Here is a 15,787-nt window from a genome sequence, read left to right as displayed (position 1 = left end):
ATTAAGCATATGCTTTGACCGTTTGAAGTCTAGTTCTAGATTCTAAAATCATCTTCGAGGGTGATTTCTAAATTTGTTAGCTATAATGATTATGTATATTGATAATACAAGTTTTTTGTTAACAAGAGAGAAAAACACTCCAATAAGTTATGTATAATTATGTCAAAGTTAAAATTATACATAATATCTTTCTTGGTTCAACAAATTTATTGAATCAAACATGATTATCTATATTATTTTTGTTAAAGGGTGATGACTAGAGAGTATTTTTTTTTTTACATATCATCTAAACTTAGATGACACATGGGATGACACATAAATATTTTAGCTAACAGGTCTCAACCCTTAGAGATGCTCTAACACGTGAGAGGTGCCTTGGAGATGCTCTAACACGTGAGAGGTGTTATACTGTATTTATTTATTTATCAATACATATTTAAAATTAAACAAAATTTGCACTTGCGATATTTGGCTTCGTAAATATAGTTCCATCGATGAGGTTATCGTATCCGTTGCTTTCAGAAAACACACAATAGTCAATACCACATTATTCTTTTGTCCGGAAAATATAATTAAAAATAAAATTTGCAAAAATTTGGATCCAAGACATGTTAGTAGCATATGTTCACTCTCAAAAAAGTGTCACTCAATCTAGGAGGTGCAGTACAATATCATTCAGCGAAAAATTTAAATCACCAACCTGCTGCCAATTTACACTATTACATGAACTAAGTACAAGATTTTATAGCTCGTTTCAAAATTTATTAGAACATATACTTATCTGATTTATTGTGCATATAAAGTTAATTATTCAAAATAAAATTCATACGAAAAATGATACATGGTTTAAATAGTGGAGAGAACATTTATAGAAGGAAGGTTATACACAAAATACAATGAGGCCACTGGAAACTCGAAAGTGCCTGTTGGCTGTTTGATCAAAAACTCAGCCCAACTTAAATTTGGAACAAAAATGTACTATATCTGATTGCAGTTTATTCACATATAAGCTAAAACTCTGTGATGCAGATGACTTGAAACGTTAACGAGGAACAGTAGCAGTCACAGTTCTGTGTCTAGGATCCGTAAGAATTGTCTGTACATTCACAAATCCAGCTTCTTTGATAGTTGCTTCCAGATCAGTCAGGTAATACTCATCCAGGAAAGGCTCAGTACTTTTCATAAGAGTAAACAGAACAGGCGATAATTCCTACGTACAACAAATTAAACATGTACTTTTAGGATTGAGTTAAACGAGGTCAAATGTATCTGTCTACTACATTGCTTCAACTTCTAACAATCTACTTGCATCTTTCAGATAACCGAGGGAAAGATTCCAATCTAATTTCCTAGGAGGGAACAAGATTGATGGCAATATAAAATAGGGCATGGAATGACGTAGTGCAGTGTATGGAGCATATAGAAGGAAAAGAATTCAGAGCTCTAGTACCTTTAACTCGAGCTCATGGCTATAAAACCATGTTAAGTGATTACTTTTAAGTCGAGCTCTAGTACCATTTTAACTTTTAAGTTACCACTATTAAACATCGTTGTTATGTAAGACTCTGAATAGCATAAAAAGAAAAGAGGAAAATGAATACCTGGAGGATCTTTGATTTTGGCTGCAAAATAAGCCAGAAATAGGCACAAGTTAGATAACTATTGACAATGCATTGATCACAGTGAATCACATGGATGAGATCTAGTATTTACCGAATTATCAGTGATAGCCAAGGTGCCTCCAGGTCTAAGGAGACGAAATGCTTCCTTTACTAGATTAATTATTGCTTTTGTCGGACATTCATGAAACTGCGCGGACCATAGAGAACCAAGAACTTGTGAAGGTCACGATTGAGTGAGTTTTTTCTAATTACAAGGAGCTAATGGTCCGGCAGAATGATTATCCGGTCTAAATAAGCAAAACATTATAAGACTGTTCTCAATTTCATTGTCAAAATAGCATATGCTTCAAGTACAAAACATACCACGTAAGAAATGGAAACAATGTCAAATGATTGGGAGGGTAAACTTGTGTCTTCACCCTTTGCATGTTTCCAGCTGATCGGATTCTTTCGTGGTGAGCTCTTCAATTCCTTGAACTTAGCAACAGCAAGAAAATAAGGGGACAAGTCCAAACCCTGCAGACATGCAAGACAATTAGCTTTGACATCCGTGTAATAAATCAAAAAACTCTTATTGTCAGATTTCACAGGTACCAACCCTTCTAAACAATATAATTTCTTGAAGGATTAAATGTTATGTACTCACAGTAACTCTAGCAGAAGGATACTTATCAGCAAGAAATCTGGTGCTCACACCAACTGAGCATCCAATATCAAGAATGTCTTTAATCGTTGTACTCCCTGAGTACATAGTATGATGTTGATCAATTGCCTGAAGCCAATTTCCACGAACTATCTGATTTGCTTCATCCAGCGAAGAGGCATCAGGTATTGCTCGCCTCACCATTGACATAGTCGCAGCCTCTGCTTCAGCTGCAGCCTGCACGTAGGTACATATGCTAAAATGCTTATGTCATTCAAATATCTTTATAGGACTACTTAATCATAGAGCCAAAAGTAAATTCAGATGTCAAGCTTAGCCAGATTTAGCAGAAACATAATACTTACAAGCCAAGAAAGGTTTCCCTCGTCATAAGCATGAAAAGGATTAAGATAATCTGAAACAAAACCATCATCAATTCAATTAATTTATGTCAATTATAGCTATAATTTTAAACTATGAGCTACAATTTTGTGCGTGTGTGGAAATGGTACTTTAATACGAGCCTCAAACCATCAACGTCTTGGTAAACCCAGAGTACAGGGTATCCTCTAGGCCATAAGCCAATGACAGGAACCGAGAGTGTACAATTGTACATTACTTATCCATAAACAAAATCTATTACAAAACAAGTAACGAGGTCAAGGAATATTACAATCAGGATAAACGAGGGAAGTGTCCTGAATATCATCCATGAGCTTATAAACATCAGAATCAAGAATCTCTTTAGTCATTTCTCTCCATGGTATGTTTTTCTTTTCAGCTGTACTGTACACCAACACACAGACCAAGATTATAAACAAATACAGACATTGAATCAAGGAAAAATATTATTTTATTAAATTTATTATCACTTCGAACATATATATTGGACCGAAAAATATAGTCCCTCTGTCCCCATTTTTTATCTTGAAGAAGGAGGCTTTTCACACGCATATTAAAATTTAAAACTCCAATAAAATGTAATTTCAAAAATGATTTTAAACTTTGTTTTTTCTGAATAAAAATTTAACATCAAATTTATATTTAAAAAATTTTAAAATTAAATTATGAACTCTATTTTATATGGATCTTGAAATTGTAAAGAAACGAGTGGGACGGCGACAACATTACTCTCACGAGGTTATTTATTTATCAATTATTACTAAATCGAGGTTGTAAGTAAGGATGAGGGACTATTGATTGAACCTGATAAGAACTTGACGCGCACCGAGCTTGAGAAGAGAGTAAAGCGGTTTAAATGAGATGAGAGCCCGAACGAGCCGGGAAAGAGGAGTTTCACCAGACCATTTGGGTCTTTCTAACGCTCCTTCTTCATAGCCCATCATTTCTCCTCCACTTGAAGCGGCCATTTTCACTCTGCTAAAGCTAACAAATGCACCCATGTTCCTTCTTCTACTAGCTCCGAAAATACAGGAGTTGTGGCCGCCATGGAAGCACCGAGTCTCGAGCTTGGGGTGAGTGCAGAGTGCCATCTGATGATTTGACAGGGTTCAGAGAGACACAAATACAATGGAAGGACTCAACACTTTGGATGAGTTAGTTTGGTTCTTATCGCCATGTCATGTGTTTCATATCTTTAATGGCATATTAAAATCTGACACGTGGAATGAATGTCTAAGGAACTTAGGGGCCGTTTGGCTGAGCTTAAAATAAGTGCTTCTTGCTTAAAATAAAAAAGTGAAGTAGAAGTTAGAAGTTAGTTAAGACTTATAAGTGATTAAAGTGTTTGGCAAAAAAGTAGAAGTCATGAAACAAAAGCTAGGAATCGTAGTTTTTTATAAGTGCTTCTCGACTTTTTACACAAACGGTACAAATAAGTGCTTCCAACTTAAAAGTTCAGAAGCGGGGCTTAAAAGCCCCGCCAAACACCCACTTAAAATTCATTTTAGTTCTGTAGATTATTTGTTGACTCTGATTAATGGTTGTTTTTAAATCACGTCAAAATTGTTTATTGTGAAATATAAAATAAAATATACTCCTATCTAATAACTAGTTAATATTTCGTGATTGTTTAAAAATAAATTAAAAAATGATATCATATCATTTTATATTAATTTATCAAAATAATACATTGCAAATGTGATGTTATATGTATTTTTTATTCTATTTCATATAATTTATATATTACTACAAAAGGATTTACACAAAATATAGGACTAATATTTAAAAGAAAAACTTTGAAATATTTTGTTTCTTAGTTTTTATTATTAACTTATTGTGGACTTAATATACACCAGCGTATTGTTTTTTCAAAAATTAAAATATCTGTTTATTATTAAAAAATAAATAATAAAATGAATTCTCAGTTAAACAATTCAATTTTGGATATGGATATGTAAAACAGAACTTGTAATTACACAGATCAGATCATTGAAAATTTCAGGAACAGAAATGGCATTGTTTTTCACATTGGAGAATTTCCTTAAACTCCAAACACAATAACATGGAACCTTAATAGTCCAGAAGAATTTATCAGTGATAATTACATATAGCACATTTGCACTCATGGATCCGAATCCTTCCTCCTTCAGCAAACAACACCAACTCCAAGCTATTTTGTACAAACAAGAATATGAAAATCAAGATAAAAAATACTATGAATAATTAATATTATTTTCATGGTAAGAAACAGAACACATCGCCCACAAACTTTAAACTTGAGAGAACGGATTCGCCTAATTGAGCTCTTCCTGCTGAAGATATATGCTTGTTCCCCAAGAGATATACTCTGTTGCATAAAGACTTTGCGGGGCTGGATGAACTTTAAGTCTAGCAATTGTAAATAAAAACTATAATAAAGGGTCGCCTTGAAAAACCTCATTCATTCCCGGAAAACAACCCTCAAGCATCCCATTTATCTTAATGGAAAACCAAGCTGTGGATATACAAGTCTGCACTCGATCAACAAAATTGTAAGGAATTCACATATTTTTCCATTGCTGAAACTAGAAACTTAAATTCAATGGATCTAAACGCTTTCTTATATCCAGTTTGAATGCACAGCGAGGAGGCCTATTCACATTAGAATCATTAGCTGTATAAAGATTGAGCCAACAATAATAGAAAAATCTCCTCACCTTTTTGACCAATTGGTTTCAGACTTTTGCTTGAGAAAAATCTCCTCACCTTTTTGAGCTTCCGCAAAGGTGGCCACTATTAGAAATTATTTAGCAGCATCAAGGGGGTACAACAGGAATAATAGAGATCCAGAAACTCTAACAGCTCTCACCTGCTTGATAAGAGCAGGACTCTAGTCAGACATATATTGTATCCAACAGGTTGCAATAGCACCAAGCCAGAAATCAACTACGAAGATCAATCATCTTTAATGACGAAACACGGTCTTTAAACTCTTGCATACCACAATTCCAAAGGCCATATTGTATCCAACAGGTTGCAATAGCACCAAGCCAGAAATCAACCGGAACTACGAAGATCAATCATCTTTAATGACGAAACACGGTCTTTAAACTCTTGCATACCACAATTCCAAAGGCCATTACTTCCGAGATTTTCATCAAGAGAAAGTATGGAATTACGAAAACATTAAAAGAAATAAGATCCCTCCGGACTCCAAAGATCTGTGCACCCCAAAAACAATGCTAAGAACCAGCCAAGTACCAAGTCTCGTAATAGTGCAAGCTAAAAACTGAGCAGAACTAAAAGTAATATTAACAGTACATACCTTTGGATCCCAACCGATCCAGATCATGCCAATCATATATTATAATAAATGAAACACCAGTAAAATCTCAGGGTAATAAAATTAGAAATGAAAGGAGCATCATGCTCTTTAATACAAGTTTCCACGATCAACAAGATTAAACCTGTGACGGGACAAAAAGTCATAAATGTTATTTTTCAAACCACTAAAATTAAACGAGCAAAATCGAATGCAAAATAAGATTTAAAGCCAGCCTCTGCTTATTGGAGTTCTGATGTGAACTAACTTGTTCCAAATTAACAACCTTTGGTTAAGATTTACTGCTTCCTCAAGACTGGTCAGTAGTAGGCGGATGTTTGCCCACAGTAGTCAATTCATTAACTGAATCTTTCTCAACATTAATACCAGCTACACCATCAGCCACTTTGGAGTCCCCAACCTTAGCATCTTAGGCTTTTGTTTTTTAACCCGCCCCTTAATAATGATGGCACAAGCAGCTGTCAAGTGCCCAAGAGGATTGCACCCATTACAAGATAAAGGCTTAAAAGGATTGTTGACATCGACCTCGACCACTGATTTTGCACAGGATAGGGGATCCGACACAACTGCCTCAATTATATCCAGTAACCAACCACCCATTTAAATCGAACACAGACTTTTGCAGAACGCAATAACTCAACTAATCACGGGACAAAGATATAAAAAAAAATCAAGAACAGAATAGTATGGGGATTTCTGTTAGTTTTCATTCATATTCCTTACCTAATTCTATCAGTCAAAGTATTAAAGCCTTGGTCAAATTTTTTATTGAATACTGCAATCCAAGATGATAGAGAGAGAATTTTCTAATATTAGGAAATTAAGGTCAGATGCTATGCCCTATCATAAAACGGGCAGCAAGCCCCTCTTACTGCTCAAGTTTTAATAGTTTTTCACCAAATTGAAATCAGGACGAAGTCTAGGACATTCTTAATTAAGTAACGTATATGTACAAGTACACAAGTTCAATATAAGTAGAGAAGAAAAACACCTGGAGGCACCCACATCTTTCTACTGCTGAAGGCACTGTGTCCCAATAACCATATAAGCTTCATGGTATTGGCCTCCATATTAGACAGCTTGGACAACATTGGACACCAATTCCTAAACAACATTCTGACATTCTGGTCTGTTGGCAGTGGAAATGGTAGTAGGGAGTTGAGAAAATCTATGGATACAGGATGTAATATAAGTTGCAATTTAATTATATAACTAATGTTTCATTCTAATCTTACAATCTGTTCTAGAAACAATGCACTAACGAAGGGAACCAAGAAATTACGTAATAATAACTGTATCTCTTTCAAAACAGCAAGAAACAAAGTTTAAAAAATATTAGAATCTGGACAAATGAGGGAAGGGTCCTGGATAATCCATGAGCTTATAAACATCTAAATCAGGAATGATTAGTCAATTCTCTCTAAAGGTATGTTTTTCATTTCTGTTGTGCTATTATCATCACATACAGTAAGCTATATAAACATATAAAAACTTGCTGAGACTATGCATTAGGAGATATATGAGGATACTTGAATGAACCTGATAAGGATTTGACAGCCTCCGAGTTTGAGAAGACACTGTTTCCTTTTCCTTCCGCACCTTTTCCTCGGAATGATAATGAAGATAGTACACTTGAAAATGAGAGCTCAAATGACATAGGAAAGAGGGCTTTCACCGGACCATTAGGCTGTGCTAAAGCTAACACATGACATGCACCCATGTTTCTTCTTCTACCAGTACTATAATGCAGGAGTCTTAAAAGGCTGCCAGCCATTGAAGGCATAGATTCTCAATCATTTGCAGAAACTATATTCCATATAATCATTGTACTAAACCAATTATTATAACTACATAATGCAAACTCACAATCATTAGGATAAGCTTACAAAATCAATGGGACAGACATTTCAGTTCATCAAGAGTTTTCCCGTTTATTTAAATGATAAGAATTTAAATGTGTACAAATTCGAAATTACATTACTGGAACAATACCAGATCTGTGCCAAGCCTAGACACTTTGAGCATCTCAATAAAGAAATTAGGATAAATCAACTCCATCTTACCATTGTCATTACACTGTTACACTATCCGGTAACCACTCAAGTGTTTCACCAGCAGCCATTGGGATGATTTCACCAGCAGCATAACTAAAAGACTTTGGAACCTGCCATGGTGTCTTACTCAGTTTCACTTTTGATGTATTTCTTGGTAGCCCATAAAAGTCTGGTCCGTTAAAACTTGTAAATGCCTCTAGCTTGTCTAGTGCACCAGCCTGAAAAAAAAATCAAAGCACATGAAAGAAATAACAAAATTTCTATAGCACTGACAGATTTAATGGTGCAGTAATATTAGGGCTGGCAATTTCGGGTTTCGGGTCGGGTTCGGGTCGGGTTGACAGTCGCGGGTCAAAAATTTTACCCAACCCGAACCCGACCCGAAATTTTAATGGGTCAGAATACCCAACCCGAACCCGACCCGCACTACCCGCGGGTAACCCGAACCCGACCCGAAAGATAATATTTATTAATAAATATATTTTTTTAATAATAAATAAATATTATTTAAATTCAAATAAATTAATTTATATCAAATTAAATAATTTTTAATTACATTTAAGTAATAAATATTACAAAAATAATATAAATATATGTATATTATATAAATATATATATATAATATTTATATTAAATATTAATTTTCGGGTAATTTCGGGTCAATTTCGGGTAACCCGAAATTGACCCGTTTTTTTCGGGTTGATTTTGGGTCAACCCGAATTCGACCCGAACCCGAAAAACTCCAACCCGAATTCGTACTTTACGGGTCGAATTCGTGTCGGGTTGTTGGGTCGGGTCCAATATTGCAACCCCTAAGTAATATAGCGTGGAGAGCACGGTGATGCAAATTGCCTCAACTCAAAAATTAATGAATCTTCATGCCAAACAAACTAAGACAAAAATTGAAATTGCAAAGATATTATATTTTCAAAAATTCAAAATGGAAACTCACCTTATTGTGTCTGATAATAGGTTGTTTTGGCCAACATTACATTGACCACTAAATTTTATGTGTGTTGTATGCAAGCAGGTAGACTTGATAAATATTAAAGAAGAGAAGCAAGGAAATTTGAAGTAGAGTAGTAGAATAGATCAAGCGTAGGAAACTCTGTTACCCAAACTCTTTCATTTTGTCCTTATATAAATTAGCTCTACTAAGCTTGCATGCCTAGTCCTACAACCCATGTCCATCTTCAAATCCACAAGAAAGAACTCTAATTGCTAATAATTTAGATTTTCGGGATCTGAAGGCTGGAGTCTGCTCCCGCTTTCACTGCAAACACCCATGTCCAAATAACAGAATAAAATTAATGAGCATGGATAGTATTTACCTTCTCAAAAACCTTCGCATAGATTGACAAGGCAACCGGAGAATTATATATACCAGCACATCCGCAGGCACATTCCTTCCTTTGTCTCTCATGAGGTGCACTATCAGTTCCCAGGAAAAATCTTTTATCACCGCTTGTCACGGCTGCCACTAGAGCCTGTCCTATAGGTAGAAAAAATATAGCAAATACAAAAACTGATTAAAAAACAGGGACTTGTGTAATTCAGTAAGATCACGGATGTGTAAAGGAATAATCTATCATTTAAAAATGATTGGAAATGTATCCTCAAGTTGAAACCGCTATAACAGAGATCAGGTCTTGCGGAGAAAAGAGTCTTGAAGTACTTGTGATATCATAAAATAACTCTGTAAATGATTATTGAGGCATTTATGTCGAAACAATCTTTAATTCAGCTTATTAACATCTAAACACAAATAGGGGTTGGAGTACTCTTTATTTGGATAACCCTTTAAGTAAGTTAGTAACTTCTAGAGTTCTAGTAAGCTTTATTGAAAGTGGAGGGAGAAAAAACATACTATGGATCTCTCTTTTAAGTACTGGTAGACAGTAATTGTGTGGTTGCAATCCTCCTTGAAAGATAGAATTTCTGTTGAGGACAAGGTGTTGTGGGGTTACAGTTGCAGCAACATGCCCTAGCAAAAAGAGTAAAATCAAACATTTGTAGACAAGCAAAAAGAATTTCTAAATGTCAAAACAGATGTAGAAGCTATTTTTAACTTAGAGGGGTGTATTGGATTGGGATTTTAAAGCATTTTTTTGCATTCATGAAATCCGAGGGTATTCGATTGGGATTGTTTGAAATCCTTTAAAATCTTGAGGTATTCAATTGGGATTTTAAATTATGCTACAAAATCCGGTGGTATTCAATTGGGATTTTAAATTATGCTTTAAAATCCGATGGTATTCAATTGGGATTGTTTAAAATCCATTAAAATCCGATGGTATTCAAATGCTGATGGATTTTTTTGCATTTCATAAAATGATGGATTTTGTGGCATTCTTCAATGTATTTTAAGTTTTTTGAAATCCCACCAAAATCAATGGGATTTTGAAGCATTGTGCTTAAATCCTATAAACTCTGCGACATTTAATCAAGAATCCGCACAAAAACAAAATCACACACAATCCATTAAAATCCATAGACTAAAAACAATCCATTAAAATCCCAATCGAATACACCCCCGTTAATCTATGTATTTATACCAATTTCTAATTCCAATAATATTCTTAATATAGCAAAGACAAGGGTAAAGAAACAACTTAACGAAGATACCTTCATCGCATGACTTGACAAATTTAACTGCATCCATAGTAGTCACATGCTCCATTACTACCTTTAGCCGTGGAAACCTCTGTACTAAAGGTCTCAGAACAGTGTCTATGAAGACCTTTTCACGATCAAATATGTCAACATCCGGATCTGTAACTTCGCCATGAACCTGGCGGCAACATTCACATACAACAATATATATATCATTAATAATAACTTGTAGCTATGGAGACCATGCCAGTTCTACCAAAAACAATCTATGCACTAATAATAATATCCATATGGTGTTTCTAGACACATTATAAGTATCAACAACTATTACTTTTTTGAAATATCACATCATTGGGACAATCAATACTTTCTTTAGATGCCAAATCCATAAATAAAATAGTACATATGAAACAACAATGGAGAACCCCCACAAAACCTTGACAGGAACTCCAAAAGAGACCGTGAAAAGCCATCAATGCAATCTGATAAAACCTTATATTTCTATATAGCAGCAGTTATGTATTCGAGTAAATTCCATCATAACTGTACATTATAAAGGCATCAATTTCGTGTAGCTTTGGTATTTTCACCTAGGAGATCGGGTTTCTTCTAAAAGTAGATATGCATCAGATGATTTGTTTCACACAAACATACATAGATTGATAGATCATAGATAACATCATAGAAGGAGCTAATAGTATTGTTAACAGATTACACCAGTACTGACTAGTGACTATATAACATACAAGATGTTCCTTCACACGCAATACAAAACAATACCAGTAGAACATGTTCTATAGTGACCAACATTTGTAGATTAATAGGTTGTAGATTTAACTATGTACGAGTAGCTAATACTTATTTTTAACAGGCTAAACCAACACTAACTATTTAAAAAAAGATGTTCAATCACAACTATTAAGAGAACATACCAGTAAAGGCATGTTTTGTTCAATCATTTCTTCTAGAACTGGAGCACACTTGCCAAATAGATCAGTGACACCATCTTGTGAGTTAGTTGTAGCGCCAGCAGGGTACAGTTTCACCGCAAAAATGATCCCACTCTCTCCTGAGAAAAGGAAGTTATAACTTCAAATAAGCAACAACCCAAGAGACAGGTAAACGTAAAACTCTACATGAACAAATGTTGTTTTTGCTTTTTAGTCGTGGGGTTGGAATTTCTTGCAAATATTAACTATATCTAGCTTGATAATTGCCAGCGGAAGAATATACAAATGTTGGTCGACATTTTCATTCAGAGAACACAATTAAGACAGTCACTAATCCTTTTCCATCTCTAGGCAAACAGAATCATAAAGGCTTTAATGTAACACCTTATTTCTAATTCATGTGTACTTTTGTGTAAACAATATATCGTATACAGACAGAGCCAAATCTTCAATGAAGATCAAACCAGGCTTATAACGTATAAGCAACTATCAGTGGCCTAACATGGAGTCCAAGTTTTTGGACTAGCATTATGATATCAAAGCTTGAATCCAAAGCATTAAAATTAATGGAAGTTCTCTAGGTTAAATATTGGACTCACTTGCTATTTTGATTTGACTGGGACTCGTCGAATCTGTCAGATAAAGTGTCATCAGAGGTGTGAAATTGCTGCCACTAGGCAATGCTTTGAGGATGGACTCATGATATGCCATGGCAGCCGCTGCTGTTGTTATGGGAGGTCGCAGGTTAGGCATGACTATTGCCCTTCCAAAATTTTGTGCACTGCATAAATATATAAATTAGAACCAGCTATTACAATCAAATACACGACCAATAAGCAATCTTGTAATACCTGTAATGTTAATAAATAGTCAAGTTACTGTTATCATTACCACAAAGGAGGAACAACATGAAATTAATTTTAAAAGTATATGTAGGTTATCCTTAATTAATATAATAGAATACACATAGTAGTAACACAAATATAATGCTATGAATAGTGAACTTTTAGATTTAAGCAAGTAACCTATGAGAGACAACAGCTTGAAGAAGGTCACCGTCACGAAGATGAAGATGCCAATCATCAGGTTTGGTTATAGAGAGCTCCATCCTTGCTTTACTCACTTTTACCTGTTTGGGCCTTCTAACTTCTCCACAATGCAACTTCACTGCCTATATCACAACAAATGAATATGGAAATTTAATTTTTGTTCCTGAACTTAGGAGTGTATATAAAATTTATTATTAGTGATCAGTTATTTTCAGACATCATGCCTAAAAATTACCAGGATGCAGATGGAAAACTAAATACAATAATTTTAGGAAGACCATCGAGAAAAACAAAAGGACACATAGACAAGACCAAGTTATTCGTAGAAAACCCTACAAGAGAAGCGGTGAAGTTCAAAAGAAAAAAAGCTGTTATAGTGAATATTTTTTTTCCCATTCTTCCATAGATTAAGTAATGAAATTTCCCAAAAATAAATTGTGTTCTTGTCATTACAATCCCCCATATTAAACAATTTGGCATAGTATATGAGAAACAAGATCAGTATAGGGGTATAAGAAATTCAAACCCTGTGCCCATCTGTGTACTGGTGTATATTAATGTGATTTCTTGAAATTTGGCAGATATACATCCAGAACTCTATTGTCACTTTTGTCAGGTCTTTTTGTCCCTATGCAAGATATAATTATCTTAACTACAGTTGGCTACAATGTTGTGGCAGTCGATGAATTGCATTTATTTCTCGCATCTCTATTTCCCCTGATCTGCGCCCCCCCAAGAAAAAAAAACAGTTGGACAATTTCGGAAACTGAACTAGTAATTAAACTCAAGCATAGGGGAAGCTTAGTAAACCAGGGACGACATATAGATGCTTTGCATAACACTAATTAAAGAGAAAAAATGATTTAAACAGTAGACTAATCATGGGACATCATGAGAAAAGTTGTACCCTATGATGTCCCATGATTAGTCTACTGTTAAAAAGCATAGGACATCATAGCGAACAACTTTAATGTAGAGGAGCAAATACATACTTTGGAGGGAAGAGCAAAAGTCTTTATCATTTTAGGTGACAACCAAATGAGAGGTTCTTTGAAATCAACTTTTCTCTGTTACAATAAAGAACATTTGACCAAGAAATTAGAAACTCAGATACTTGTTGCATATTAAACATAAACTCTCGTATTCTCTCCTATTAGGGATATTCATGATTCTACGATATATGCCCGATTGCCCGCTGTAGATAAGCTTCAGCAAATCACTTTTCAAAATCTGACCTATGCCTGGCTCTGCCCAATGATTCTATGTCCAAACATCACATGCCAGCAGATGTGGTCCCTACCCCCGCGCAGGTCTCAGTCTTTATCTACAAGCAGCATGCAGATCCTTTCTGAACTCCCGCCATCAAAGAGAAACTTTTTCCTAGACTCTAGATGTCTTCCTCCTCTTGATAATATTAGAACTTGTTTACATTCGAAATTAAAGAAGTATGACCAGCAGAGAGACAGAGGATCAAATTTACGCCTCAAATTAATTACTTAATCAAAATTAAATATAAACTACTGTCATCTCAAATTTTATTTGTGTAGTACTGTGGTTCTCTCCGTTCTTTTAAATATTATGATTTATGTGGCACTTATCAAAGATAAAAATATACATGCTTAACAAATATATTCAAAAACTCGCGGAACCAATCACTTGCATTTCAAAAACTTCAAATAATAGCGTTATACAGCAGAGCAATCGAGCAAGAACTTTTCACGCAAACACGGCATAACTCAAATACTTCTCAGAGGACTTCCATCAAACACTTGACACGCATTAATCAAAATATACTTATCTAACATTAAAACACTGTTCCTAAACGAAAAACACGCTTCATAAACTCAACAAACAAAGCTAAGAGACATCTACTTGCCTGAGTAACGAGAATGAAGATGAGATCTGGGAGATGCAGCAGGTTAAGAGCTGCTGGTGTTGTACATCAGTACAGGTCTGTTTATTTGCAAGAGTAAGCTAACATAATGGGTTTATATAGCTTGGGCTTCAAAAAAATATAGCTTGGGCTTATTTACTTTCCTGGGGGCTTTAAATCTCTCTCAACTACTAGAAAGATTTGGATCATAGGAGTAATTATCTTTGTCATTTTTTAAGCCCAGTGGCAGTCAGGCATTCCCAATAACTATCGGGCGGAGAGCATATCCTTGGGAGTTAGAATTGTTAACTATCCTACAACTAATATTACGTGTAATGATTAATGATTAGCTAATTCTGTTATTTTGCTATTTTTAAATACTAACTATTATATTTTTAAATAATAGTTATTTATTGTGAATAGGTTTCACAGATGATTTTTTATAGATTCAGTTAAATAAATATTTTATATAAATATATTTTATTTTAATTAATTAAAATAATATTATTATTTAAAAATTTATTATTTTACTACTTTAAAATTTTAATGACTAAATTATTATATAGTAGTTATTTATTGTAAATAAAACTCATAAATAAAGTATATTCCAAATTTAGTCAAATGAATTTTTTATACAAGAATCTATGTTATTTAATTAATTAAATAATTTTATTTTGAAATGCAAATGGTATAGTTTTTTAAAATTAATTTTGTTCCCAAATTTTATTTAAATTTTTTTAAATAATATAATTTTTAAAATTAAAAAGACTATTTTATAAATTTAAAAATACATCATTTTACTATTTTCAACTTTTAACGACTACATTTACAAATTGTAGTTATCAATTGTAAATAATATTTTCTAAATTCAGTAACAAAAATTTTATACAAAGATATATGTTATATAATATTAATTTCCTTCCAAAATTTTATTTAAATATTTTAAGTATCAAAGAATATTATATATATTATTCAACTTAAAAAGATAAAAAATAAACTTATTATATTAGAAAATACGTCTAATCTCCTTAAAACCCCATTTTTTGTAATTTTTATAATAATTAATATTTTTTTTTAATTAATGGTTAAATTTGGATCAAATCGACCATCTAATAATAAAAAAGGACACGTAATATGAAATTGAGATAGTACATGATGAGCTTCCATCCAACAGATGCATCGCATCTATTATGATTAATTTAAAATTCAACATACCAACTAGATATTATATCTACCAGATGCATCCGGTTATAGTTAAA

General features: G+C 33.8%; 2 protein-coding genes across 3 annotated transcripts; both read right to left on the bottom strand.

Annotated features, from left to right (window-relative positions):
• Window positions 1–842: 842 nt before the first annotated feature.
• On the bottom strand, window positions 843–3,831 carry LOC108215980 (uncharacterized). The gene is made up of 8 exons (XM_017388623.2): window positions 3,472–3,831; window positions 2,939–3,051; window positions 2,631–2,680; window positions 2,269–2,502; window positions 1,986–2,138; window positions 1,714–1,809; window positions 1,602–1,622; window positions 843–1,210 (listed from the first exon to the last, which is right to left on the bottom strand). Exons 1-8 carry the CDS (start codon window positions 3,756–3,758, stop codon window positions 1,043–1,045), a joined length of 1,122 nt encoding a protein of 373 aa, XP_017244112.1. The 5' UTR covers window positions 3,759–3,831; the 3' UTR covers window positions 843–1,042.
• A 4,063-nt stretch (window positions 3,832–7,894) lies between these two features.
• On the bottom strand, window positions 7,895–14,678 carry LOC108219039 (dihydroorotase, mitochondrial). 2 transcript variants are annotated; one of them, XM_017392278.2, is made up of 9 exons: window positions 14,532–14,676; window positions 13,648–13,722; window positions 12,632–12,777; window positions 12,206–12,387; window positions 11,589–11,725; window positions 10,669–10,834; window positions 9,911–10,027; window positions 9,375–9,535; window positions 7,895–8,261 (listed from the first exon to the last, which is right to left on the bottom strand). In XM_017392278.2, exons 2-9 carry the CDS (start codon window positions 13,675–13,677, stop codon window positions 8,061–8,063), a joined length of 1,140 nt encoding a protein of 379 aa, XP_017247767.1. In that variant the 5' UTR covers window positions 13,678–13,722; window positions 14,532–14,676; the 3' UTR covers window positions 7,895–8,060. The 2 variants fall into 2 exon arrangements, with proteins under 2 accessions (XP_017247767.1, XP_063947969.1); XM_064091899.1 differs by lacking the exon at window positions 13,648–13,722 and having other exon boundaries at window positions 12,632–12,773; window positions 14,528–14,678.
• Between the last annotated feature and the right edge of the window lie 1,109 nt (window positions 14,679–15,787).

Source organism: Daucus carota, chromosome 4 (genome assembly GCF_001625215.2).
Source record: "Daucus carota subsp. sativus chromosome 4, DH1 v3.0, whole genome shotgun sequence".
Lineage (NCBI taxonomy): Eukaryota > Viridiplantae > Streptophyta > Magnoliopsida > Apiales > Apiaceae > Daucus > Daucus carota.
This window is presented reverse-complemented; position numbering and strand designations above follow the sequence as displayed.